The 27995-nt window shown below is 53.8% G+C and overlaps 1 protein-coding gene across 1 annotated transcript; it reads right to left on the bottom strand.

The window, feature by feature from the left end:
* Positions 1-466: 466 nt before the first annotated feature.
* CIMIP5 (ciliary microtubule inner protein 5) lies at positions 467-27916 on the bottom strand. The gene is made up of 3 exons (XM_078866806.1): positions 27448-27916; positions 10213-10252; positions 467-1209 (listed from the first exon to the last, which is right to left on the bottom strand). The coding sequence occupies exons 1-3, from the start codon at positions 27669-27671 to the stop codon at positions 952-954; spliced, it is 522 nt and encodes a 173-aa protein (XP_078722932.1). The 5' UTR covers positions 27672-27916; the 3' UTR covers positions 467-951.
* Between the last annotated feature and the right edge of the window lie 79 nt (positions 27917-27995).

Here is a 27995-nt window from a genome sequence, read left to right as displayed (position 1 = left end):
ATTTGACCGGAACCTCACGCACTCATCCATCCTGGCACTGGCTGGCTGGGTGAGTGAGTGGGTATGGGTGTCTGCTGGCTCTGGTTGGGCTGGCTGGGTGAGTGAGTGAGTGGGTATAGGTGGCTGGCTGGGTGAGTGAGTATGGGTGGCTGACTGGGCTGGCTGGCTGCCTGGCTGGCTGGGCTGGCTGGCTGAGTGAGTGGGTATGGGTGGCTGACTGGGCTCGCTGTCTGGCTGGCTGCCTGGCTGGCTAGTGAGTGGGTATGGGTGTCTTGCTCTGGTTGGGCTGGCTGGGCTGGCTGGCTGAGTGAGTGGGTATGGGTGTCTTGCTCGGGTTGGGCTGGCTGAGCTCGCTAAGTGAGTGGGTATGGATGGCTGGCTGAGTGAGCGAGTGGGTATGGATGGCTGGCTGGCTGGCTGAGTGAGTGAGTGGGTATGGGTGGCTGACTGGGCTGAGTGGGTATGGGTGGCTGGCTGGGCTGGCTGGCTGGGCTGGCAGGCTGGGCTGGCTGACTGGCTGGGTGGGTGAGTGGGTATGGGTGGTTAGCTGTCTGGGTGGGTATGGCTGGCTGGCTGGCTGGGCAAGTGAGTGAGTATGGGTGGCTGGCTGGCTGAGTGAGTATGGCTGGCTGGCTGGGCGAGTGAGTGAGTATGGGTGGCTGGGCGAGTGAGTGAGTATGGGTGGCTGGCTGGGTGAGTGAATGAGTATGGGTGGCTGGCTGGGTGAGTGAGTGAGTATGGGTGGCTGGCTGGCTGGGTGAGTGGGTCTAGATGGCTGGCTGGCTGGGTGAGTGGGTATGGGTGGCTGGCTGGCTGTGTGCGTATGGCTGGCTGGCTGAGTGGGTCTAGATGGCTGGCTGGGTGAGTGGGTATGGGTGGCTGTCTGGCTGGGTGAGTGGGTATTGCTGGCTGGCCGCCTGGCTGGCTGGCTGGCCTTGGCTCTTTGCTCAGTCAGAAGGGCATCATCTCAGATGGCAGTCGCCGCTTATGGTGCTGCGGCGAGAGGGCAAAGTCGAGGCGGATCAGCTCCTGGCCCCCCGCAGTGTTCACGTTGCTGCCGGGGCCTCGGTGTGCCGTGGTCAAGTATGGGAAGTGCCCCCCCGCCTCGTCCGGCTCCGACTCCAGGGGAGCCACCGACACCGCTGTTGCAGCCGCAGAGCTCGGCTCATCCGGGTTCGACTCTGGGTCATCGGGAAACACGAGCTCCCCCTGCGCGAATACGTGGGGTGGGGGAGAGGAGAAGCCGGCCGTCGGAGTTGGTTAAGGCTGCCGTGGCCTGCAAACCAGTGTCGCCGGTTCGACTCCAGCTCCTGGCGTCACTGTTGTATATCTATAAACTGGAAAAGAAAAACTAAAAGTGATATCATGGGACCTTTTTCCCAGTGTCAAAGTATGAAAAATTTGAATACATGTTTACCCTTTCTGGCAATAGAACAGATGTTAAGATGTTCAACCACCAAATAGATACATTTTGCAAGGAATCAAGTCCTGCATTAACCACACACAGTACCTGTGGTGAACATGCAAACAAACACGCTCTGATAACCTTTGGCATTGTCTTTGAAACTGATTGGCCTACACCAGCGACAAGCTTTCTTAATGGCCCAGTCTCACTACCACCTGTGTCAGACCAGAGAAAAACAAAAGGCGAACACTACAAAGACAATGCCACACGTGTCGGAGCATTTACAGCTCGGGGTCAGCAGCTATATCGTGGGATACCTTTTTGCCAGTATCAAAGTATGAAAAATATGAATAGGTTTTACCCTTTCTGGCAATAAATCAGGAGTTGTTAAGATGTTCAAATGCCAAGGAATCAAGTCTGCATAAAGAAGGCTGCTGTCTCTGGTGTAGGCCAATCTTTTTCAAAGACAATGCCATTGTCATGCCGCTGCCACGAAGCCGTTCAGCAGGCGCCCCATCTAAGACCTCGCCACCACCAAGCGACGGAGCCGACCCCGCGTCCCCCTCACCTCACCTCACACGAACACACCCGCACGCATTCCCCCCCCCCCCCATAGAGCTCCGTGGGGAGGTCATCTGGCCGACCGGTTTTTATCCGAGAAGCCCTTATCGGGATTAAACTTTCACGGTTTCCGGCGACCAGGGAATTGGACGACCTCCCCCGACGCTACTTTGCACCGCGGCGCTGCGACCGGCCTTAAGGTTGCAAGGTCGCAGCGAGGGGCCACTCGGCCACCGCGGGGGAAACGCATCTCACACACCCCACACACGCAAGTATCGACGGGGCAGGCAGAGGGAATAAGCATTGTGATGGAGGAGCATCATTAGAAAACACGCAGGCACCATTGTTAGGGGAGTTAAAGGATAAGGCTGTTAGTATGAGTAATCGGGAGAGCGGGGTCACGCGGGGAGCCGTGCACAAATTCCCACGGCGCACCTTTGTGACGGACGCCGCCGCATAAACTGCGATAATGGGGGGGGGCCTGCGTGAGAAAGGGATTGATTGGAATTTGCGCCGCGCAGGTTGAGCATTAATTAGCATATCAAAAGCAGATTGATTGGAATTTGCGCCGCGCAGGTTGAGCATTAAGTAGCATATCAAAAGCGCCCGGAACGGCGGTGCGCATGCGAGAGAGTCGCATTCCCTTTGAGGTAGGGAGGATAAATGGGGAGCGCAAAGGGGAAATCGCTCTCTTGCTCCGAGAAGCCAACGTCCAGGACTGCCCCAGCTCTGCCCTCCGGACGTCCGTGCGACGTGTCGAGGCAAGCAGCGAGGAAAACCCACGGAACGTCGAGTGCCTCAAACCGTGAGTAAGGAGGTAAAAGTGTTTCGTGAACGATAAATAGGGAATAGGTTCCGGGTTAGTAGAGTAGGCAGCCTCGTCGATTCATACTGACTCAACAACCAGTCCCACGTAGCAGACAATAAATCATTAATAGCTGATCGTGGCCTCGTGTGATCTCGTGTTATAAGTGTGAACGCGTGTGGTACTGTGTATGCGTAAGCTCGCGGCGTGCGTAATCAGCGTACCCCAGGTGCGCGATCATAACGTGAGCGGCGAGCGCGGCGCAGAGCGGCGCAAGAGTGGGTATCGCGTGTGGAGCTGTATGTGTGTGTGCGCGCACGTTCACGACGTGTATAATACAGGTGCGCGATCCTAGCGTGAGTGGTCAGGGTTGAGTGAGTGCCGCGCAGAGCTGTGTGTGGGTGTGCGCGTACGTAATTAACCATGCCTACTACGCGGACCCGCGGGGGAGGGGAATCCTGGAGCGACGGCTCTCACCCCATGGGTGAAGAACGCAGCAGCGGTTCGCCTAGCAGCGAGGGGGCGAGTAATGAGGTTAACCCGGCCGTTAGGGGTACCGAGGGAGGGATCTCGGGGGCTAGCGACCCTCACATATTGGTGTCAGAAACGGGACGATCCCCCGCACCCCCAAGGGAAAGAGGCCCCCCAACCCAGATTAAAATCAAATGCACATTTACGGGCAAAGGAATTCCAACATGGAAATCGTTTGCCCGCAGCATCAGGGGGGCGAAAAAGGTTAATGGGTGGTCAGATGAGGAGGCGTTGCAGCAGTTAGAGCTACATTTAGATGGGCGGGCAGCTGACTTTGTGGAAGCTTTGCCCGCAAGCGCACAAAATCAGTGGGAAAAATTAATGGGCGAACTCGAACGACGCTTCGGCGCCTATGACGAGGAGGATGCGCAGACGGCCTTAGAGGCACGCCGCCGCCAACCCGGCGAAGATCTACGAGATTACGCCGAGGATGTACGCATGTTGACCCAGCTCGCGTACCCAGAGTACGAGGCAAAAATAATTGAGGGCCTCGCCGCCGGTAAAATCCAGCGATATTTGGCACACACCCCGTGGTGGCAGCCAAATGTAGACGGTGCACGACTCTCCTTTAACACCCTCGTCGAGCGCGCGCGCAAATGCGAGAAACTCTCGGGTGAGCGCGCGCAGCCTCGAGGGAGGGGACGAGAGTGCGCCGTAGCGAACCTACTCTCCGACTCGGAGGAAGTGCCCGCGTTCGCAGTAAGGGGACGGGCAAGGGAGCCCCAGAGACCCAGCGAGACCACCCCGGGGTGGGTAGCCGGGTTACAGGCCGGCGTGGGAGATATGATAACCCAAGCACGCGAGGAAGCAAATAAAAATATGAAGGCACTCCAGTCTGAGATGGGGGAACTACGCTCGACAGTAGGGGGGCTAGCCGGGAGGGTGTCCCAATTAGAGTCCGATGTGGGGCAACTGCGTACTGGGGGAGGGAGAGGGAGCGGACAGGGGACCCGCTACGGAACCGCCCCCCCTCCCCGAGCATGTTATATGTGCGATCGCCGAGGGCATCTAGTGAGGGACTGTCCTGAAATCACCCGAGCTAGGCAGACGCGGGGGTTAAACTCCAACGCCCCCTAGAGAGCGGACCAACTAGGGGTGCAATCGACGCGGTCCCGATACAAATAGACGATGATGAGAATAATGGCGAGCGAGTGATCTCCACACAGGTTCCAGCAACAACGCCCACGGAAACGGTGACTCCTGGCGACTGGCTACGGGAGCTGGTGGCAGGGATCACGGGGGCCACGTCGCTGGTGGAAGGGGAGGTAAACGGAGTGTGTACCCGAATCCTGCTGGACACGGGGGCGGTGGCCTCGCTCGTGAGCGCAGCGCACTGCAGCGCGATCGGGGTCGACGTGCGTCACCTGCAGGCACCGGACCGCGCGCTGCACACGGCGAGCGGAGCCGGAATGGGGCTGCTGGGGAGAGCCACCCTAGAGGTCCGCATAGGCAGTCAGGTGTGCACCCAGGAGTTCTACGTGTCGAGTGCGTTGTGTCACGAGTGTATCGCAGGTACCGACCTCTTAGAACGGCTAGGACTCAACGTGCAACCCCGCCAGCGATGCGCCACCATGGAGAGCAACGGCGAGCGGATACCGTTCTTGGGACGAGAACCGACGCGCCCCCGCTTCGCACCTGTGGCCGCTATCCTGGCGACGGCAGTCACCATCGGCCCGCTCACCGAGATGCTGGTGCCGGTGGCAACATCCCACACCGACCCCACGCTCCGACCATCAGGAGAGGTAATGCTAACTCCTCACCCGGAGTTGGCAAAACGGTATGGGGTCGTGGGATCCGCCACGTTGGTAAACGCAGATGGGGACCGATTGTTTATGCGGATGTTTAACCCCCACAGTACCCCAGCGATACTGCGGCGGCGCACCCCGATAGCCACCGTACACCCCCTGCACGCACGCCACTCTAACGACTCGGTGTTCGCACTCTGGGCTGAGGACCCCGGTCGTTCTGAGGGTGACCAGGACCTGGCCTGGCGAGTCGGCCCGACTCCCCGAGCCGAGGTCATTCCCCTGCTCGACGCGTTACATGTACCATGGGCGGATTTACCTAAGGGAGAGGCCGATCGGCTGCGCGAGTTACTGCGGGAGTACGCCGACGTATTCAGTGAACACGACTCGGACGTGGGTCGGACCGATCTTGTTAAGCACCAAATTGACACCGGTGCAGCCCGACCCATCAAACTCCCTGCGTACCGAGTGGGCGCACCCGAACGCGCCCAAATCAAAGAGGCAGTTGGGGACATGCTTCGCGATAACATAATTCAGCCCTCGGCGAGCCCCTGGTCAGCCCCAGTGGTACTAGTGACGAAAAAGGATGGGTCAACCCGGTTCTGCGTCGATTACCGTAAACTAAATGCAGTCACGCTCGGCGATGCCTTCCCCATACCCCGCATCGACGACACCTTCGACAGCCTCGCTGGAGCGCGATATTTTTCCACCCTCGATCTCGCGTCCGGGTACTGGCAGGTGGAGATGGCGGAGGAGGATCGGCCGAAAACCGCATTCACCACCCCAATGGGGCTATTCGAGTTTCGAGTACTCCCGTTCGGACTCACCAATGCGCCCGCGACGTTCCAGCGGCTGATGGAGTTGGTGATGCGGGGCTTGCAATGGGAACAGTGCCTGATTTACTTGGACGATGTGATAGTGTTCAGTAGATCTTTGTCTGAGCATTGGTCCAGGCTTCGAGAGGTGTTCCAGCGACTGCGAGCGGCTCATCTCAAGCTCAAGCCACGTAAGTGTTACATCGCACAACGCGAGGTGGGGTACCTCGGGCATCGCGTCAGCGAGGCAGGTGTGCACACCGATCCGGAGAAGGTATGCGCCGTAGTGGAGTGGCCACAGCCAAGGAATCTGACGGAGATCAGATCATTTTTGGGGCTCGCCACCTATTATCGTCGATTTGTAAAGGGATTCAGCGAGATTGCACGCCCCCTCACCCAACTCACCTCCCCTAAGCACCCCTACCAGTGGACGGGGGCCTGCCAGACGGCCTTCACCACTCTCAAAGACCACCTCACCCACGCCCCCACCCTCGCTTTCCCCGATTTTACCACCGATTTTATTTTGGACACCGACGCCTGCAGCAGCGGGCTGGGCGCGGTGTTGTCACAGGTACAGGATGGGACGGAACGAGTCATCGCGTACGCCAGCCGGACCTTGAGTGGGGCCGAGCTTAACTATTGCGTGACCCGCCAAGAGTTGTACGCCGTGATTTTCGCATGTAAGCAGTTCCGGCCGTATTTGTACGGCAGGAAATGTCGCGTACGCACTGACCATTATGCTCTGCAGTTCCTTCTTACATTCAAGGAGCCGCGGGGGCAGATGGCCCGGTGGTTGGCGCAGTTGCAGGAGTACAACCTGCAAATCGAGTATCGGGCTGGCCGGACGCATGCAAACGCGGACGCCTTGTCGAGGCGACCCACGGTGGACGCCGAGACAAGGGCGGAGGAGGCCTGCCCGTGCTTCACGGGGGGACGCTGCCGGCAGGCAACGGACCCCCGAGCGGCCGCGGCCACTGACCCCCCCCCAGCGAGAGAGAGTGCAGTGTGCGCCACAGAGGCCCTCACAGGTGGCACCGAGGATCCCGTCGACCGCACGGCAAGCGCGGGACCCGCGGCTCGGGACCCGATCGGACGGATCCAGGAGGACGTCGGCTGCGCCTTCCCGGGCCTGAACGACGAGCAGCTGAGACAGACCCAGCAGCGAGATCCCAATCTGGCGGCAGTGGAGGCGGCACTGCGGGAGGAAAAGAGCGCCCTACCAGGACCCTGGAGCGGTTTGTATGCCCGGTTGTGTGTGCAGAACGGAGTGGTACGGGAGTTAACCGAGGCCGGCCAGCCGGGGTGCATCTGTGTTCCTGCCCAGGTGCGACCCCAGCTGCTTCGGCTGGTGCATGACCACCCACTCGGGGGCCACGATGGGGAACGACGCACTCGAGAGACCCTGCGTCGCCAGTATCTCTGGCCCAAATTGGCACAAGACGTGGCGGCCTGGGTACAGGGCTGCCGCGCCTGTCAGCAGTGCGGGCCGAAACCGGCACGATACCAGGTACCCCTAAGGCCGTTCCGCGTCAGCCGCACGAATCAGCTGGTCGGGATTGACCTACAGGGGCCATTCCCGCGATCCCATCGAGGCAACCGATATATCCTAGTCGCAGTAGAGTATTTCACCCGCTACCCCGTGGCAGTGGCCATCCCTGATAAAACGGCCTTGGTGGTGGCCCGGGCATTCGTGGAACACTACGTACTTAAGCACGGGATCCCAGAACGAGTCCTCACCGACCAGGGTAGCGAGTTCGAGGCCGAGTTGTTCCAGGCACTGTGCCGAGAGTTCGGAATCCAGAAGGACCGAACCACAGCGTACCACCCCCAAGCGAACGGTATGGTGGAGCGCATGAATCAGACCCTAGCGGGAAAACTCAAACGTATGGCGGCCGCAAATCAACGGGATTGGGACGAACACCTCCCCTACGCCCTTTTCGCCTACGCCACCACCGTACACACGTCGACGGGACAAACCCCGTTTTTAATGATGTTCGGCCGTGAGTCTCGTTTACCCGCAGATCTGCTATTCGGCGTCCCTTCCCCCCAGCCGGAGGAGGGAAGCCGCCCCGTGGAACACCTGTTGGAGACCCTGCGAGAAGCCCGAGGCCGAGCATACCCGCAAGGGGAAGCCGCGCATCGGCGGCAGGAACAGGGCACCCGACCCCGCATGGAACCCCCCTTATTCCTGACAGGCGCTAAGGTGTGGCTACACACCCCTCGCGTCGGGGCCGGGCAGGTGGGGAAACTGACGACCTACTGGCGGGGACCCTGGACCGTGGTGCGACAGATCTCCCCCTGGACGGTACTAATTTATGGCGGGGAGAGGGATCGAGAGACGGTGGTCAACGTCCGCCGCTTAAAACCGTGGAAAGCGGCCCCGGCGAGAGAGAACCCCGTCACTCGAAGGCCCCGTAATCCCGGAGTACCCGCACCCCTCGTGTTGGGGGGCCTCGCACCCTACATGGGCCCCGCCGGGCCCCCGAGACGCCCCGACCCCGCCAGGGGACGGCGCGGACGACGGCCCCTAAACCCCTCCGCTTCTGAGTTTGTACCCCAGCCCGCAGGTACCGAGGTACAGGGAGAGCCGCTGGAGTGGAGGAGGAGGCCGCCGCAGGAGCTGCAGAGGACGGAGCCACCCACCCCGAGACCAGCCACGAGGGCCGGACGGACCCCCCGGACCCCGCAGCGTTTCCTCGTGGGCGCGGCTCAAGCAAGGTGCTCCAGTCAACCCGGGACGGAGACCAGCACCTCGGGGGGCTATGTCATGCCGCCGCCACGAAGCCGTTCAGCAGGCGCCCCATCTAAGACCTCGCCACCACCAAGCGACGGAGCCGACCCCGCGTCCCCCTCACCTCACCTCACACGAACACACCCGCACGCATTCCCCCCCCCCCCATAGAGCTCCGTGGGGAGGTCACCTGGCCGACCGGTTTTTATCCGAGAAGCCCTTATCGGGATTAAACTTTCACGGTTTCCGGCGACCAGGGAATTGGACGACCTCCCCCGACGCTACTTTGCACCGCGGCGCTGCGACCGGCCTTAAGGTTGCAAGGTCGCAGCGAGGGGCCACTCGGCCACCGCGGGGGAAACGCATCTCACACACCCCACACACGCAAGTATCGACGGGGCAGGCAGAGGGAATAAGCATTGTGATGGAGGAGCATCATTAGAAAACACGCAGGCACCATTGTTAGGGGAGTTAAAGGATAAGGCTGTTAGTATGAGTAATCGGGAGAGCGGGGTCACGCGGGGAGCCGTGCACAAATTCCCACGGCGCACCTTTGTGACGGACGCCGCCGCATAAACTGCGATAATGGGGGGGGGGCCTGCGTGAGAAAGGGATTGATTGGAATTTGCGCCGCGCAGGTTGAGCATTAATTAGCATATCAAAAGCGGATTGATTGGAATTTGCGCCGCGCAGGTTGAGCATTAAGTAGCATATCAAAAGCGCCCGGAACGGCGGTGCGCATGCGAGAGAGTCGCATTCCCTTTGAGGTAGGGAGGATAAATGGGGAGCGCAAAGGGGAAATCGCTCTCTTGCTCCGAGAAGCCAACGTCCAGGACTGCCCCAGCTCTGCCCTCCGGACGTCCGTGCGACGTGTCGAGGCAAGCAGCGAGGAAAACCCACGGAACGTCGAGTGCCTCAAACCGTGAGTAAGGAGGTAAAAGTGTTTCGTGAACGATAAATAGGGAATAGGTTCCGGGTTAGTAGAGTAGGCAGCCTCGTCGATTCATACTGACTCAACAACCAGTCCCACGTAGCAGACAATAAATCATTAATAGCTGATCGTGGCCTCGTGTGATCTCGTGTTATAAGTGTGAACGCGTGTGGTACTGTGTATGCGTAAGCTCGCGGCGTGCGTAATCAGCGTACCCCAGGTGCGCGATCATAACGTGAGCGGCGAGCACGACGCAGAGCGGCGCAAGAGTGGGTATCGCGTGTGGAGCTGTATGTGTGTGTGCGCGCACGTTCACGACTTGTATAATACAGGTGCGCGATCCTAGCGTGAGTGGTCAGGGTTGAGTGAGTGCCGCGCAGAGCTGTGTGTGGGTGTGCGCGTACGTAATTAACCATGCCTACTACGCGGACCCGCGGGGGAGGGGAATCCTGGAGCGACGGCTCTCACCCCATGGGTGAAGAACGCAGCAGCGGTTCGCCTAGCAGCGAGGGGGCGAGTAATGAGGTTAACCCGGCCGTTAGGGGTACCGAGGGAGGGATCTCGGGGGCTAGCGACCCTCACACCATCTATTAACAGCATGTTGGTTTGCATGTTCACCACAGGTACCGTGCGTGGTTAATGCAGGACTTGATTCCTTGCCGCTGGCTCAGCCAGTGGAAGCTCTCACCTGATCGTTGTAGTTGGTGAGGAAGCCCCACTTCTTCTTCCTGAGAAACAGTCAAGTCACACCCATCAGAGACACCGAGACCAATACCACCAACAACCACCACCATCATTATTATTTAGAGTATTTGTCTGCTGCTGCTATAAATTTCCACATAAGCCACCTTGAACACGAGAAAACTCTGGATCGGTTTCGACACGCAATGTCTCATTGGCAGAGGGATCAGTCTTACTTGGGGCAGCCACGGTGGCTCGGAGATGTTAACTACCTCGCCTGGAATGCAGTAGGTCGTAGTCTCGACCCTGACGCCTGCTGCTGTATATTTAAAGTTTGAGTGTCTCTCCCCGTGGTCGCATGGATTTTTCTCCGGGTCCTGCAGTTCTTTACCCCCCCGCCCCTCACATTTAGGATCAACGTCACGCGTTTCGAATATTTGCTGTTATAAATGTCCACACGATGACGATGATAAGCCACTTCGTTGAGCTATCATTTGTGATGGCCAAGGTCGTTTGAACCCGATGCGATTGAACTGTCAGTTAATGAGCAAGAGGGCAGCAGTGTCGGAGCAGTCAAGAGACAACCTCGTGTATTAAATGTCCACGCGCTGATGATGATAAGCCACCTCGTTGAGCTGCTAACATTCGTGATGGCCAAGGGAGGCTTCTCAAAAAAAGAAGCCAATAGAGAGCTCAGTGGGCCTTACACGCTGGGTAAAAATACAAAATGTAGTTGAAAGTTTAAATATAAAAAACGCTAGTTTATAGAACGAGCGAGCCGTCTTCCTGTGAGCCTCTATAGCGGTGGTGGGGGCGGGCTAAGACAGCCAGACAGAAGAAGCAGCAGCAGCCTATACACAAGGCGCTATTATTCGTCAGGTCTACGAAAACTAAAAGGGCCTAAGGACAAAAAAATGTTAACCAAAATGTTGACCATTTTTGTTTGTTTGTGCGATGAAGACAAATGGCTGAGATCTCTTCTAAAGAAATATATTTTATACAGCAAGGATAGGCACTGTGTTTATACAAAGAGGCAGACTCATGTCAATCGTTTTTTTCTCATAAGGCGAGAGAAATGACAAACCGGAGATTAACTTTTCGAGATTTTTTTTCATTGGAAAATTACATCTTAATATGTTCATTTTTATCGCACAAATATTCTCAATAGAGTAGCAGTGCACGGGAAGACAAAGGCGACGTTGCTGTCCTATAGTTGATCATAGACGGCTGTTTCTTAAAATCTACTTTAGCGAGTGACAGCGGTGGCGGTAATAATGACATGGGGCAGCAGTAGCAACTGTTGGAAAATTATCACGGAAGTCCTAGGAACCAGAAGTACCAATGGCCTACAAGAACCAGAAGTGCCTAGGGCCTACAAGAACCAGAAGTACCAATGGCCTACAAGAACCAAAAGTGCCTAGGGCCTACAAGAACCAGAAGTACCTAGGGCCTACAAGAACCAGAATTACCAATGGCCTACAAGAACCAGAAGTGCTGAGGGCCTACAAGAACCAGAAGTACCTAGGGCCTACAAGAACCAGAAGTACCAATGGCCTACAAGAACCAGAAGTGTCGAGGGCCTACAAGAACCAGAAGTGTCTAGGGCCTACAAGAACCAGAAGTACCAATGGCCGACAAGATCCAGAAGTGCCGAGGGCCTACAAGAACCAGAAGTACCTAGGGCCTACAAGAACCAGAAGTGCCGAGGGCCTACAAGAACCAGAAGTACCTAGGGCCTACAAGAACCAGAAGTGCCGAGGGCCTACAAGAACCAGGAGTGCCGAGGGCCTACAAGAACTAGAAGTGACGAGGGCCTACAAGAACTAGAAGTGCCGAGGGCCTACAAGAACCAGGAGTGCCGAGGGCCTACAAGAACTAGAAGTGCAGAGGGCCTACAAGAACTAGAAGTGCCTAGGGCCTACAAGAACCAGAAGTGCCGAGAGCCTACAAGAACCAGAAGTGTCTAGGGCCTACAAGAACCAGAAGTGTCTAGGGCCTACAAGAACTAGAAGTGTCTAGGGCCTACAAGAACTAGAAGTGCAAAGGGCCTACAAGAACCAGAAGTGTCTAGGGCCTACAAGAACCAGAAGTGTCTAGGGCCTACAAGAACCAGAAGTGTCTAGGGCCTACAAGAACCAGAAGTTCAGAGGGCCTACAAGAACCAGAAGTGTCTAGGGCCTACAAGAACCAGAAGTACCTAGGGCTTACAAGAACCAGAAGTGTCTAGGGCCTACAAGAACCAGAAGTGCAGAGGGCCTACAAGAACCAGAAGTGTCTAGGGCCTACAAGAACTAGAAGTGCAGAGGGCCTACAAAAACTAGAAGTGCCTAGGGCGTACAAGAACCAGAAGTGCCGAGGGCCTACAAGAACCAGAAGTGCAGAGGGCCTACAAGAACCGGAAGTGTCTAGGGCCTACAATAACTAGAAGTGTCTAGGGCCTACAAGAACCAGAAGTGCCTAGGGCCTACAAGAACCAGAAGTGTCTAGGTCCTACAAGAACCAGAAGTGTCTAGGGCCTACAAGAACTAGAAGTGCAGAGGGCCTACAAGAACTAGAAGTGCAGAGGGCCTACAAGAACCAGAAGTGCAGAGGGCCTACAAGAACCAGAAGTGTCTAGGGCCTACGAGAACCAGAAGTGCAGAGGGCCTACAAGAACCAGAAGTGTCTAGGGCCTACAAGAACCAGAAGTGCAGAGGGCCTACAAGAACCAGAAGTGTCTAGGGCCTACAAGAACCAGAAGTGCAGAGGGCCTAAAAGAACCGGAAGTGTCTAGGGCCGACAAGAACTAGAAGTGCAGAGGGCCTACAAGAACTAGAAGTGCAGAGGGCCTACAAGAACCAGAAGTGCAGAGGGCCTACAAGAACCAGAAGTGTCTAGAGCCTACAAGAACCAGAAGTGCAGAGGGCCTACAAGAACCAGAAGTGTCTAGGGCCTACAAAAACCAGAAGTGCAGAGGGCCTACAAGAACCAGAAGTGTCTAGGGCCTACAAGAACTAGAAGTGCAGAGGGCCTACAAGAACCAGAAGTGTCTAGGGCCTACAAGAACCAGAAGTGTCTAGGGCCTACAAGAACCAGAAGTGCAGAGGGCCTACAAGAACCAGAAGTGTCTAGGGCCTCCAAGAACCAGAAGTGCAGAGGGCCTACAAGAACCAGAAGTGTCTAGGGCCTACAAGAACTAGAAGTGCAGAGGGCCTACAAGAACCAGAAGTGTCTAGGGCCTACAAGAACCAGAAGTGTCTAGGGCCTACAAGAACTAGAAGTGCCTTGGGCCTACAAGAACCAGAAGTGCCGAGGGCCTACAAGAACTAGAAGTGCAGAGGGCCTACAAGAACTAGAAGTGCCTAGGGCCTACAAGAACCAGAAGTGCCGAGAGCCTACAAGAACCAGAAGTGTCTAGGGCCTACAAGAACCAGAAGTGTCTAGGGCCTACAAGAACTAGAAGTGTCTAGGGCCTACAAGAACTAGAAGTGCAGAGGGCCTACAAGAACCAGAAGTGTCTAGGGCCTACAAGAACTAGAAGTGTCTAGGGCCTACAAGAACCAGAAGTGCCTAGGGCCTATAAGAACCAGAAGTTCAGAGGGCCTACAAGAACCAGAAGTGTCTAGGGCCTACAAGAACCAGAAGTGCCTAGGGCCTACAAGAACCAGAAGTGTCTAGGGCCTACAAGAACCAGAAGTGCAGAGGGCCTACAAGAACCAGAAGTGTCTAGGGCCTACAAGAACTAGAAGTGCAGAGAGCCTACAAGAACTAGAAGTGCCTAGGGCGTACAAGAACCAGAAGTGCCGAGGGCCTACAAGAACCAGAAGTGCAGAGGGCCTACAAGAACCGGAAGTGTCTAGGGCCTACAATAACTAGAAGTGTCTAGGGCCTACAAGAACCAGAAGTGCCTAGGGCCTACAAGAACCAGAAGTGTCTAGGTCCTACAAGAACCAGAAGTGTCTAGGGCCTACAAGAACTAGAAGTGCAGAGGGCCTACAAGAACTAGAAGTGCAGAGGGCCTACAAGAACTAGAAGTGTCTAGGGCCTACAAGAACCAGAAGTGTCTAGGGCCTACAAGAACTAGAAGTGCAGAGGGCCTACAAGAACTAGAAGTGCAGAGGGCCTACAAGAACCAGAAGTGCAGAGGGCTACAAGAACCAGAAGTGTCTAGGGCCTACAAGAACCAGAAGTGCAGAGGGCCTACAAGAACCAGAAGTGTCTAGGGCCTACAAGAACCAGAAGTGCAGAGGGCCTACAAGAACCAGAAGTGTCTAGGGCCTACAAGAACCAGAAGTGCAGAGGGCCTAAAAGAACCGGAAGTGTCTAGGGCCGACAAGAACTAGAAGTGCAGAGGGCCTACAAGAACTAGAAGTGCAGAGGGCCAACAAGAACCAGAAGTGCAGAGGGCCTACAAGAACCAGAAGTGTCTAGGGCCTACAAGAACCAGAAGTGCAGAGGGCCTACAAGAACCAGAAGTGTCTAGGGCCTACAAGAACCAGAAGTGCAGAGGGCCTACAAGAACCAGAAGTGTCTAGGGCCTACAAGAACTAGAAGTGCAGAGGGCCTACAAAAACCAGAAGTGTCTAGGGCCTACAAGAACCAGAAGTGCAGAGGGCCTACAAGAACCAGAAGTGTCTAGGGCCTACAAGAACCAGAAGTGCCTAGGGCCTACAAGAACCAGAAGTGTCTAGGGCCTACAAGAACCAGAAGTGCAGAGGGCCTACAAGAACCAGAAGTGTCTAGGGCCTACAAGAACTAGAAGTGCAGAGAGCCTACAAGAACTAGAAGTGCCTAGGGCGTACAAGAACCAGAAGTGCCGAGGGCCTACAAGAACCAGAAGTGCAGAGGGCCTACAAGAACCGGAAGTGTCTAGGGCCTACAATAACTAGAAGTGTCTAGGGCCTACAAGAACCAGAAGTGCCTAGGGCCTACAAGAACCAGAAGTGTCTAGGTCCAACAAGAACCAGAAGTGTCTAGGGCCTACAAGAACTAGAAGTGCAGAGGGCCTACAAGAACTAGAAGTGCAGAGGGCCTACAAGAACTAGAAGTGTCTAGGGCCTACAAGAACCAGAAGTGTCTAGGGCCTACAAGAACTAGAAGTGCAGAGGGCCTACAAGAACTAGAAGTGCAGAGGGCCTACAAGAACCAGAAGTGCAGAGGGCTACAAGAACCAGAAGTGTCTAGGGCCTACAAGAACCAGAAGTGCAGAGGGCCTACAAGAACCAGAAGTGTCTAGGGCCTACAAGAACCAGAAGTGCAGAGGGCCTACAAGAACCAGAAGTGTCTAGGGCCTACAAGAACCAGAAGTGCAGAGGGCCTAAAAGAACCGGAAGTGTCTAGGGCCGACAAGAACTAGAAGTGCAGAGGGCCTACAAGAACTAGAAGTGCAGAAGGCCAACAAGAACCAGAAGTGCAGAGGGCCTACAAGAACCAGAAGTGTCTAGGGCCTACAAGAACCAGAAGTGCAGAGGGCCTACAAGAACCAGAAGTGTCTAGGGCCTACAAGAACCAGAAGTGCAGAGGGCCTACAAGAACCAGAAGTGTCTAGGGCCTACAAGAACTAGAAGGGCAGAGGGCCTACAAGAACCAGAAGTGTCTAGGGCCTACAAGAACCAGAAGTGTCTAGGGCCTACAAGAACCAGAAGTGCAGAGGGCCTACAAGAACCAGAAGTGTCTAGGGCCTCCAAGAACCAGAAGTGCAGAGGGCCTACAAGAACCAGAAGTGTCTAGGGCCTACAAGAACTAGAAGTGCAGAGGGCCTACAAGAACCAGAAGTGTCTAGGGCCTACAAGAACCAGAAGTGTCTAGGGCCTACAAGAACCAGAAGTGCAGAGGGCCTACAAGAACCAGAAGTGTCTAGGGCCTACAAGAACCAGAAGTGCAGAGGGCCTACAAGAACCAGAAGTGTCTAGGGCCTACAAGAACCAGAAGTGTCTAGGGCCTACAAGAACCAGAAGTGCAGAGGGCATACAAGAACCAGAAGTGTCTAGGGCCTACAAGAACCAGAAGTGCAGAGGGCCTACAAGAACCAGAAGTGTCTAGGGCCTACAATAACTAGAAGTGCAGAGGGCCTACAAGAACCAGTAGTGCAGAGGGCCTACAAGAACCAAAAGTGTCTAGGGCCTACAAGAACCAGAAGTGCAGAGGGCCTACAAGAACCAGCAGTGTCTAGGGCCTACAATAACTAGAAGTGCAGAGGGCCTACAAGAACCAGTAGTGCAGAGGGCCTACAAGAACCAGAAGTGTCTAGGGCCTACAAGAACTAGAAGTGCAGAGGGCCTACAAGAACCAGGAGTGCCGAGGCCCTACAAGAACCAGAAGTGTCTAGGGCCGACAAGAACCAGAAGTGCAGAGGGCCTACAAGAACCAGAAGTGTCTAGGGCCTACAAGAACTAGAATTGCAGAGGGCCTACAAGAACTAGAAGTGTCTAGGGCCTACAAGAACCAGAAGTGCCTAGGGCCTACAAGAACCAGAAGTGTCTAGGGCCTACAAGAACCAGAAGTGCAGAGGGCCTACAAGAACCAGAAGTGTCTAGGGCCTACAAAACTAGAAGTACAGAGGGCCTACAAGAACCAGAAGTGTCTAGGGCCTACAAGAACCAGAAGTGCAGAGGGCCTACAAGAACCAAAAGTGTCTAGGGCCTACAAGAACCAGAAGTGCAGAGGCCCTACAAGAAATAGAAGTGTCTAGGGCCTACAAGAACTAGAAGTGCAGAGGGCCTACAAGAACTAGAAGTGCAGAGGGCCTACAAGAACCAGAAGTGTCTAGGGCCTACAAGAACCAGAAGTGCAGAGGGCCTACAAGAACAAGAAGTGCTGAGGGCCTACAAGAACCAGAAGTGCAGAGGGCCTACAAGAACAAGAAGTGTCTAGGGCCTACAAGAACCAGAAGTGTCTAGGGCCTACAAGAACCAGAAGTGCAGAGGGCCTACAAGAACTAGAAGTGTCTAGGGCCTACAAGAACCAGAAGTGCCTAGGGCCTACAAGAACCAGAAGTGCCTAGGGCCTACAAGAACCAGAAGTGTCTAGGGCCTACAAGAACCAGAAGTGCAGAGGGCCTACAAGAACCAGAAGTGTCTAGGCCCTACAAGAACTAGAATTGCAGAGGGTTTACAAGAACTAGAAGTGTCTAGGGCCTACAAGAACCAGAAGTGCCTAGGGCCTACAAGAACCAGAAGTGTCTCGGGCCTACAAGAACCAGAAGTGCAGAGGGCCTACAAGAACCAGAAGTGTCTAGGGCCTACACGAACTAGAAGTACAGAGGGCCTACAAGAACCAGAAGTGTCTAGGGCCTACAAGAACCAGAAGTGCAGAGGGCCTACAAGAACCAGAAGTGTCTAGGGCCTACAAGAACCAGAAGTGCAGAGGGCCTACAAGAACCAGAAGTGTCTAGGGCCTACAAGAACCAGAAGTGTCTAGGGCCTACAAGAACCAGAAGTGCAGAGGGCCTACAAGAACCAGAAGTGTCTAGGGCCTACAAAAACTAGAAGTACAGAGGGCCTACAAGAACCAGAAGTGTCTAGGGCCTACAAGAACTAGAAGTGCAGAGGGCCTACAAAAACCAGAAGTGTCTAGGGCCTACAAGAACCAGAAGTGTCTAGGGCCTACAAGAACCAGAAGTGCAGAGGGCCTACAAGAACCAGAAGTGTCTAGGGCCTCCAAGAACCAGAAGTGCAGAGGGCCTACAAGAACCAGAAGTGTCTAGGGCCTACAAGAACTAGAAGTGCAGAGGGCCTACAAGAACCAGAAGTGTCTAGGGCCTACAAGAACCAGAAGTGTCTAGGGCCTACAAGACCCAGAAGTGCAGAGGGCCTACAAGAACCAGAAGTGTCTAGGGCCTACAAGAACCAGAAGTGCAGAGGGCCTACAAGAACCAAAAGTGTCTAGGGCCTACAAGAACCAGAAGTGCAGAGGGCCTACAAGAACCAGAAGTGTCTAGGGCCTACAATAACTAGAAGTGCAGAGGGCCTACAAGAACCAGTAGTGCAGAGGGCCTACAAGAACCAGAAGTGTCTAGGGCCTACAAGAACTAGAAGTGCAGAGGGCCTACAAGAACCAGGAGTGCCGAGGCCCTACAAGAACCAGAAGTGTCTAGGGCCGACAAGAACCAGAAGTGCAGAGGGCCTACAAGAACCAGAAGTGTCTAGGGCCTACAAGAACTAGAATTGCAGAGGGCCTACAAGAACTAGAAGTGTCAAGGGCCTATAAGAACCAGAAGTGCCTAGGGCCTACAAGAACCAGAAGTGTCTAGGGCCTACAAGAACCAGAAGTGCAGAGGGCCTACAAGAACCAGAAGTGTCTAGGGCCTACAAAAACTAGAAGTACAGAGGGCCTACAAGAACCAGAAGTGTCTAGGGCCTACAAGAACCAGAAGTGCAGAGGGCCTACAAGAACCAAAAGTGTCTAGGGCCTACAAGAACCAGAAGTGCAGAGGCCCTACAAGAAATAGAAGTGTCTAGGGCCTACAAGAACTAGAAGTGCAGAGGGCCTACAAGAACTAGAAGTGCAGAGGGCCTACAAGAACTAGAAGTGTCTAGGGCCTACAAGAACCAGAAGTGTCTAGGGCCTACAAGAACTAGAAGTGCAGAGGGCCTACAAGAACTAGAAGTGCAGAGGGCCTACAAGAACCAGAAGTGCAGAGGGCCTACAAGAACCAGAAGTGTCTAGGGCCTACAAGAACCAGAAGTGCAGAGGGCCTACAAGAACAAGAAGTGCTGAGGGCCTACAAGAACCAGAAGTGCAGAGGGCCTACAAGAACTAGAAGTGTCTAGGGCCTACAAGAACCAGAAGTGTCTAGGGCTTAAAAGAACCAGAAGTGCAGAGGGCCTACAAGAACTAGAAGTGTCTAGGGCCTACAAGAACCAGAAGTGCCTAGGGCATACAAGAACCAGAAGTGCCTATGGCCTACAAGAACCAGAAGTGTCTAGGGCCTACAAGAACCAGAAGTGCAGAGGGCTTACAAGAACCAGAAGTGTCTATGGCCTACAAGAACTAGAATTGCAGAGGGCCTACAAGAACTAGAAGTGTCTAGGGCCTACAAGAACCAGAAGTGCCTAGGGCCTACAAGAACCAGAAGTGTCTCAGGCCTACAAGAACCAGAAGTGCAGAGGGCCTACAAGAACCAGAAGTGTCTAGGGCCTACACGAACTAGAAGTACAGAGGGCCTACAAGAACCAGAAGTGTCTAGGGCCTACAAGAACCAGAAGTGCAGAGGGCCTACAAGAACCAGAAGTGTCTAGGGCCTACAAGAACCAGAAGTGCAGAGGGCCTACAAGAACCAGAAGTGTCTAGGGCCTACAAGAACTAGAAGTGCAGAGGGCCTACAAGAACTAGAAGTGTCTAGGGCCTACAAGAACCAGAAGTGCAGAGGGCCTACAAGAACCAGAAGCGTCTAGGGCCTACAAGAACTAGAAGTGCAGAGGGCCTACACGAACCATAAGTGCAGAGGGCCTACAAGAACCAGAAGTGTCTAGGGCCTACAAGAACTAGAATTGCAGAGGGCCTACAAGAACTAGAAGTGTCTAGGGCCTATAAGAACCAGAAGTGCCTAGGGCCTACAAGAACCAGAAGTGTCTAGGGCCTACAAGAACCAGAAGTGCAGAGGGCCTACAAGAACCAGAAGTGTCTAGGGCCTACAAAAACTAGAAGTACAGAGGGCCTACAAGAACCAGAAGTGTCTAGGGCCTACAAGAACCAGAAGTGCAGAGGGCCTACAAGAACCAAAAGTGTCTAGGGCCTACAAGAACCAGAAGTGCAGAGGCCCTACAAGAAATAGAAGTGTCTAGGGCCTACAAGAACTAGAAGTGCAGAGGGCCTACAAGAACTAGAAGTGCAGAGGGCCTACAAGAACTAGAAGTGTCTAGGGCCTACAAGAACCATAAGTGTCTAGGGCCTACAAGAACTAGAAGTGCAGACGGCCTACAAGAACTAGAAGTGCAGAGGGCCTACAAGAACCAGAAGTGCAGAGGGCCTACAAGAACCAGAAGTGTCTAGGGCCTACAAGAACCAGAAGTGCAGAGGGCCTACAAGAACAAGAAGTGCTGAGGGCCTACAAGAACCAGAAGTGCAGAGGGCCTACAAGAACTAGAAGTGTCTAGGGCCTACAAGAACCAGAAGTGTCTAGGGCTTACAAGAACCAGAAGTGCAGAGGGCCTACAAGAACTAGAAGTGTCTAGGGCCTACAAGAACCAGAAGTGCCTATGGCCTACAAGAACCAGAAGTGTCTAGGGCCTACAAGAACCAGAAGTGCAGAGGGCCTACAAGAACCAGAAGTGTCTAGGGCCTACAAAAACTAGAATTGCAGAGGGCCTACAAGAACTAGAAGTGTCTAGGGCCTACAAGAACCAGAAGTGCCTAGGGCCTACAAGAACCAGAAGTGTCTCGGGCCTACAAGAACCAGAAGTGCAGAGGGACTACAAGAACCAGAAGTGTCTAGGGCCTACACGAACTAGAAGTACAGAGGGCCTACAAGAACCAGAAGTGTCTAGGGCCTACAAGAACTAGAAGTGCAGAGGGCCTACAAGAACTAGAAGTGTCTAGGGCCTATAAGAACCAGAAGCGTCTAGGGCCTACAAGAACTAGAAGTGCAGAGGGCCTACACGAACCATAAGTGCAGAGGGCCTACAAGAACCAGAAGTGTCTAGGGCCTACAAGAACCAGAAGTGCAGAGGGCCTACAAGAACCAGAAGTGTCTAGGGCCTACAAGAACTAGAAGTGCAGAGGGCCTACAAGAACCAGAAGTGTCTAGGGCCTACAAGAACCAGAAGTGTCTAGGGCCTACAAGAACCAGAAGTGCAGAGGGCCTACAAGAACCAGAAGTGTCTAGGGCCTACAAGAACTAGAAGTGCAGAGGGCCTACAAGAACCAGAAGTGCCTAGGGTCTACAAGAACCAGAAGTGTCTAGGGCCTACAAGAACAAAAAGTGCACAGGGCCTACAAGAACCAGAAGTGTCTAGGGCCTACAAGAACCAGAAGTGCGGAGGGCCTACAAGAACCAGAAGTGTCTAGGGCCTACAAGAACTAGAATTGCAGAGGGCCTACAAGAACTAGAAGTGTCTAGGGCCTACAAGAACCAGAAGTGCAGAGGGCCTACAAGAACCAAAAGTGTCTAGGGCCTACAAGAACCAGAAGTGCAGAGGCCCTACAAGAAATAGAAGTGTCTAGGGCCTACAAGAACTAGAAGTGCAGAGGGCCTACAAGAACTAGAAGTGCAGAGGGCCTACAAGAACTAGAAGTGTCTAGGGCCTACAAGAACCAGAAGTGTCTAGGGCCTACAAGAACTAGAAGTGCAGAGGGCCTACAAGAACTAGAAGTGCAGAGGGCCTACAAGAACCAGAAGTGCAGAGGGCCTACAAGAACCAGAAGTGTCTAGGGCCTACAAGAACCAGAAGTGCAGAGGGCCTACAAGAACAAGAAGTGCTGAGGGCCTACAAGAACCAGAAGTGCAGAGGGCCTACAAGAACTAGAAGTGTCTAGGGCCTACAAGAACCAGAAGTGTATAGGGCCTACAAGAACCAGAAGTGCAGAGGGCCTACAAGAACTAGAAGTGTCTAGGGCCTACAAGAACCAGAAGTGCCTAGGGCCTACAAGAACCAGAAGTGCCTAGGGCCTACAAGAACCAGAAGTGTCTAGGGCCTACAAGAACCAGAAGTGCAGAGGGCCTACAAGAACCAGAAGTGTCTAGGGCCTACAAGAACTAGAATTGCAGAGGGCCTACAAGAACTAGAAGTGTCTAGGGCCTACAAGAACCAGAAGTGCCTAGGGCCTACAAGAACCAGAAGTGTCTCGGGCCTACAAGAACCAGAAGTGCAGAGGGCCTACAAGAACCAGAAGTGTCTAGGGCCTACACGAACTAGAAGTACAGAGGGCCTACAAGAACCAGAAGTGTCTAGGGCCTACAAGAACCAGAAGTGCAGAGGGCCTACAAGAACCAGAAGTGTCTAGGGCCTACAAGAACTAGAAGTGCAGAGGGCCTACACGAACTAGAAGTGCAGAGGGCCTACAAGAACCAGAAGTGTCTAGGGCCTACAAGAACCAGAAGTGTCTAGGGCCTACAAGAACCAGAAGTGCAGAGGGCCTACAAGAACCAGAAGTGTCTAGGGCCTACAAGAACCAGAAGTGCTGAGGGCCTACAAGAACCAGAAGTGTCTAGGGCCTACAAGAACTAGAAGTGCAGAGGGCCTACAAGAACCAGAAGTGCCTAGGGTCTACAAGAACCAGAAGTGTCTAGGGCCTACAAGAACAAAAAGTGCACAGGGCCTACAAGAACCAGAAGTGTCTAGGGCCTACAAGAACCAGAAGTGCGGAGGGCCTACAAGAACCAGAAGTGTCTAGGGCCTACAAGAACTAGAATTGCAGAGGGCCTACAAGAACTATAAGTGTCTAGGGCCTACAAGAACCAGAAGTGCAGAGGGCCTACAAGAACCAAAAGTGTCTAGGGCCTACAAGAACCAGAAGTGCAGAGGCCCTACAAGAAATAGAAGTGTCTAGGGCCTACAAGAACTAGAAGTGCAGAGGGCCTACAAGAACTAGAAGTGTCTAGGGCCTACAAGAACCAGAAGTGTCTAGGGCCTACAAGAACTAGAAGTGCAGAGGGCCTACAAGAACTAGAAGTGCAGAGGGCCTACAAGAACCAGAAGTGCAGAGGGCCTACAAGAACCAGAAGTGTCTAGGGCCTACAAGAACCAGAAGTGCAGAGGGCCTACAAGAACAAGAAGTGCTGAGGGCCTACAAGAACCAGAAGTGCAGAGGGCCTACAAGAACTAGAAGTGTCTAGGGCCTACAAGAACCAGAAGTGTATAGGGCCTACAAGAACCAGAAGTGCAGAGGGCCTACAAGAACTAGAAGTGTCTAGGGCCTACAAGAACCAGAAGTGCCTAGGGCCTACAAGAACCAGAAGTGCCTAGGGCCTACAAGAACCAGAAGTGTCTAGGGCCTACAAGAACCAGAAGTGCAGAGGGCCTACAAGAACCAGAAGTGTCTAGGGCCTACAAGAACTAGAATTGCAGAGGGCCTACAAGAACTAGAAGTGTCTAGGGCCTACAAGAACCAGAAGTGCCTAGGGCCTACAAGAACCAGAAGTGTCTCGGGCCTACAAGAACCAGAAGTGCAGAGGGCCTACAAGAACCAGAAGTGTCTAGGGCCTACACGAACTAGAAGTACAGAGGGCCTACAAGAACCAGAAGTGTCTAGGGCCTACAAGAACCAGAAGTGCAGAGGGCCTACAAGAACCAGAAGTGTCTAGGGCCTACAAGAACCAGAAGTGCAGAGGGCCTACAAGAACCAGAAGTGTCTAGGGCCTACAAGAACTAGAAGTGCAGAGGGCCTACAAGAACTAGAAGTGTCTAGGGCCTATAAGAACCAGAAGCGTCTAGGGCCTACAAGAACTAGAAGTGCAGAGGGCCTACACGAACCATAAGTGCAGAGGGCCTACAAGAACCAGAAGTGTCTAGGGCCTACAAGAACCAGAAGTGCAGAGGGCCTACAAGAACCAGAAGTGTCTAGGGCCTACAAGAACTAGAAGTGCAGAGGGCCTACAAGAACCAGAAGTGTCTAGGGCCTACAAGAACCAGAAGTGTCTAGGGCCTACAAGAACCAGAAGTGCAGAGGGCCTACAAGAACCAGAAGTGTGTAGGCCCTTCAAGAACCAGAAGTGCTGAGGGCCTACAAGAACCAGAAGTGTCTAGGGCCTACAAGAACTAGAAGTGCAGAGGGCCTACAAGAACCAGAAGTGCCTAGGGTCTACAAGAACCAGAAGTGTCTAGGGCCTACAAGAACAAAAAGTGCACAGGGCCTACAAGAACCAGAAGTGTCTAGGGCCTACAAGAACCAGAAGTGCGGAGGGCCTACAAGAACCAGAAGTGTCTAGGGCCTACAAGAACTAGAATTGCAGAGGGCCTACAAGAACTAGAAGTGTCTAGGGCCTACAAGAACCAGAAGTGCAGAGGGCCTACAAGAACCAAAAGTGTCTAGGGCCTACAAGAACCAGAAGTGCAGAGGCCCTACAAGAAATAGAAGTGTCTAGGGCCTACAAGAACTAGAAGTGCAGAGGGCCTACAAGAACTAGAAGTGCAGAGGGCCTACAAGAACTAGAAGTGTCTAGGGCCTACAAGAACCAGAAGTGTCTAGGGCCTACAAGAACTAGAAGTGCAGAGGGCCTACAAGAACTAGAAGTGCAGAGGGCCTACAAGAACCAGAAGTGCAGAGGGCCTACAAGAACCAGAAGTGTCTAGGGCCTACAAGAACCAGAAGTGCAGAGGGCCTACAAGAACAAGAAGTGCTGAGGGCCTACAAGAACCAGAAGTGCAGAGGGCCTACAAGAACTAGAAGTGTCTAGGGCCTACAAGAACCAGAAGTGTATAGGGCCTACAAGAACCAGAAGTGCAGAGGGCCTACAAGAACTAGAAGTGTCTAGGGCCTACAAGAACCAGAAGTGCCTAGGGCCTACAAGAACCAGAAGTGCCTAGGGCCTACAAGAACCAGAAGTGTCTAGGGCCTACAAGAACCAGAAGTGCAGAGGGCCTACAAGAACCAGAAGTGTCTAGGGCCTACAAGAACTAGAATTGCAGAGGGCCTACAAGAACTAGAAGTGTCTAGGGCCTACAAGAACCAGAAGTGCCTAGGGCCTACAAGAACCAGAAGTGTCTCGGGCCTACAAGAACCAGAAGTGCAGAGGGCCTACAAGAACCAGAAGTGTCTAGGGCCTACACGAACTAGAAGTACAGAGGGCCTACAAGAACCAGAAGTGTCTAGGGCCTACAAGAACCAGAAGTGCAGAGGGCCTACAAGAACCAGAAGTGTCTAGGGCCTACAAGAACCAGAAGTGCAGAGGGCCTACAAGAACCAGAAGTGTCTAGGGCCTACAATAACTAGAAGTGCAGAGGGCCTACAAGAACTAGAAGTGTCTAGGGCCTATAAGAACCAGAAGCGTCTAGGGCCTACAAGAACTAGAAGTGCAGAGGGCCTACACGAACCAGAAGTGCAGAGGGCCTACAAGAACCAGAAGTGTCTAGGGCCTACAAGAACCAGAAGTGCAGAGGGCCTACAAGAACCAGAAGTGTCTAGGGCCTACAAGAACTAGAAGTGCAGAGGGCCTACAAGAACCAGAAGTGTCTAGGGCCTACAAGAACCAGAAGTGTCTAGGGCCTACAAGAACCAGAAGTGCAGAGGGCCTACAAGAACCAGAAGTGTCTAGGGCCTACAAGAACCAGAAGTGCTGAGGGCCTACAAGAACCAGAAGTGTCTAGGGCCTACAAGAACTAGAAGTGCAGAGGGCCTACAAGAACCAGAAGTGTCTAGGGTCTACAAGAACCAGAAGTGTCTAGGGCCTACAAGAACAAAAAGTGCACAGGGCCTACAAGAACCAGAAGTGTCTAGGGCCTACAAGAACCAGAAGTGCGGAGGGCCTACAAGAACCAGAAGTGTCTAGGGCCTACAAGAACTAGAATTGCAGAGGGCCTACAAGAACTAGAAGTGTCTAGGGCCTACAAGAACCAGAAGTGCCTAGGGCCTACAAGAACCAGAAGTGTCTAGGGCCTACAAGAACCAGAAGTGCAGAGGGCCTACAAGAACCAGAAGTGTCTAGGGCCTGCAAGAACTAGAAGTACAGAGGGCCTACAAGAACCAGAAGTGTCTAGGGCATACAAGAACCAGAAGTGCAGAGGGCTACAAGAACCAGAAGTGTCTAGGGCCTACAAGAACCAGAAGTGCAGAGGGCCTACAAGAACCAGAAGTGCAGAGGGCCTACAAGAACCAGAAGTGTCTAGGGCCTACAAGAACCAAAAGTGCAGAGGGCCTACAAGAACCAGAAGTGTATAGGGCCTACAACAACCAGAAGTGTCTAGGGCCTACAAGAACCAGAAGTGTCTAGGGCCTACAAGAACCAGAAGTGTCTAGGGCCTACAAGAACTAGAAGTGCAGAGGGCCTACAAGAACCAGAAGTGTCTAGGGCCTACAAGAACTAGAAGTACAGAGGGCCTACAAGAACCAGAAGTGTCTAGGGCCTACAAGAACCAGAAGTGCAGAGGGCCTACAAGAACCAGAAGTGTCTAGGGCCTACAAGAACCAGAAGTGCAGAGGGCCTACAAGAACCAGAAGTGTCTAGGGCCTACAAGAACCAGAAGTGCAGAGGGCCTACAAGAACTAGAAGTGTCTAGGGCCTACAAGAAACAGAAGTGTCTAGGGCCTACAAGAAACAGAAGTGTCTAGGGCCTACAAGAACCAGAAGTGCAGAGGGCCTACAAGAACCAGAAGTGTCTAGGGCCTACAAGAACTAGAAGTACAGAGGGCCTACAAGAACCAGAAGTGTCTAGGGCCTACAAGAACCAGAAGTGCAGAGGGCCTACAAGAACCAGAAGTGTCTAGGGCCTACAAGAACCAGAAGTGCAGAGGGCCTACAAGAACCAGAAGTGTCTAGGGCCTACAAGAACCAGAAGTGCAGAGGGCCTACAAGAACTAGAAGTGTCTAGGGCCTACAAGAAACAGAAGTGTCTAGGGCCTACAAGAAACAGAAGTGTCTAGGGCCTACAAGAACCAGAAGTGCAGAGGGCCTACAAGAACCAGAAGTGTCTAGGTCCAACAAGAACCAGAAGTGTCTAGGGCCTACAAGAACTAGAAGTGCAGAGGGCCTACAAGAACCAGAAGTGTCTAGGGCCTACAAGAATATATTTTTAATGCGGCCCTGCGTACACGCCGAGTAATTTCAAGGCTACCGCCTCCACCTTCTGGCGCTCACAGGGCCCGATGAAGGTTCTTGTAGGCTCTAGGCACTGCTATTTTGTAGGCCTTCAGTGATAACTGCAAGTGACAACTTCTCCTTCCCTTGCTACTCTCTATTTAGAAAAAAATCATGTGAGGACGTAATTTTGCAATGAAAAATATCTCGAAAACTTAAATCTCCGTTGCAAAACTTCCCACCTTACGAGAAAAAAAACCATTGACACGACTGCCTCTGTATATATGCACCGTGCCTATCCTTGCTATATATAAACATATTTATTCAAGAAGATATCTGATAAAAAATGATCATACAAACCAAAACATTTTTTCGTTAGGCCCTTTTAGTTGTCGTGGGCCCTAGGCAGTGCCTAGTTGTAGAATACGGCCTTGGCGGGTGGGTTAGTGAGTGGGTGGCGGGGTGAGTGAATGAGTGGTGAGTGGGTGGCGGGGTGAGTGAATCAGTAAGCAGGCCCTTAGGCAGTGCCGACTGTGGTACCTTTTGTATAACACGGCCCTGCTCACTCACCACCAACCCCGTGTCGCTCACCAGGTGTGTACGCTCTGCCTCTCCCGGGCCACGCTCTCCTTCCACACGCGCTCCCACTTGACCCGGTCTCCGTCAAGGCCGTCCCTCCGACTTCGGGCACCCGGACCGCCACCACCACCCCCCGCCGCTACCCCCCTCGGTGCCCCCTCGGGGTCCCTGGCGCCCACTGGGAAGCGGTAGCCAGCAGAGGACGGCCGCTTGGCGCCCGCCGAATTGCTTGGCATCACGGCGGTGGCAAGGGGCGGTTGGAGGGGCAGCGATGGGTCTGTTGGAAGTGGCTGCTGCAGTGGTGGTGGTGATGGCCACTGTGATGACTAAACGCGATGGGTTTGTTGGAAGTGGCTGCTGAAGTGGTGGTGACTGACGATGGCGGTGATGGTTGTTTGTTTTGTTTCTATGGTCACGGCGTCTCCACGGCGCGCGCGATCGCAACTCGCGTCGCCTTCCACGCTGGCGTCCGCCGCCTCGAGTCGACCTCCCGACGCGGCAGTTGAAATGCAATTCGTATGCATTGATGTGTGAACTGTACGTTGAACGTCGTTCGTACG

The sequence above is a fragment of the Lampetra fluviatilis genome, chromosome 23 (genome assembly GCF_964198595.1).
Source record: "Lampetra fluviatilis chromosome 23, kcLamFluv1.1, whole genome shotgun sequence".
NCBI lineage: Eukaryota > Metazoa > Chordata > Hyperoartia > Petromyzontiformes > Petromyzontidae > Lampetra > Lampetra fluviatilis.
The sequence above is the reverse complement of the archived record's forward strand: the minus strand, read 5'-3'. Positions and strand labels throughout refer to the sequence as shown.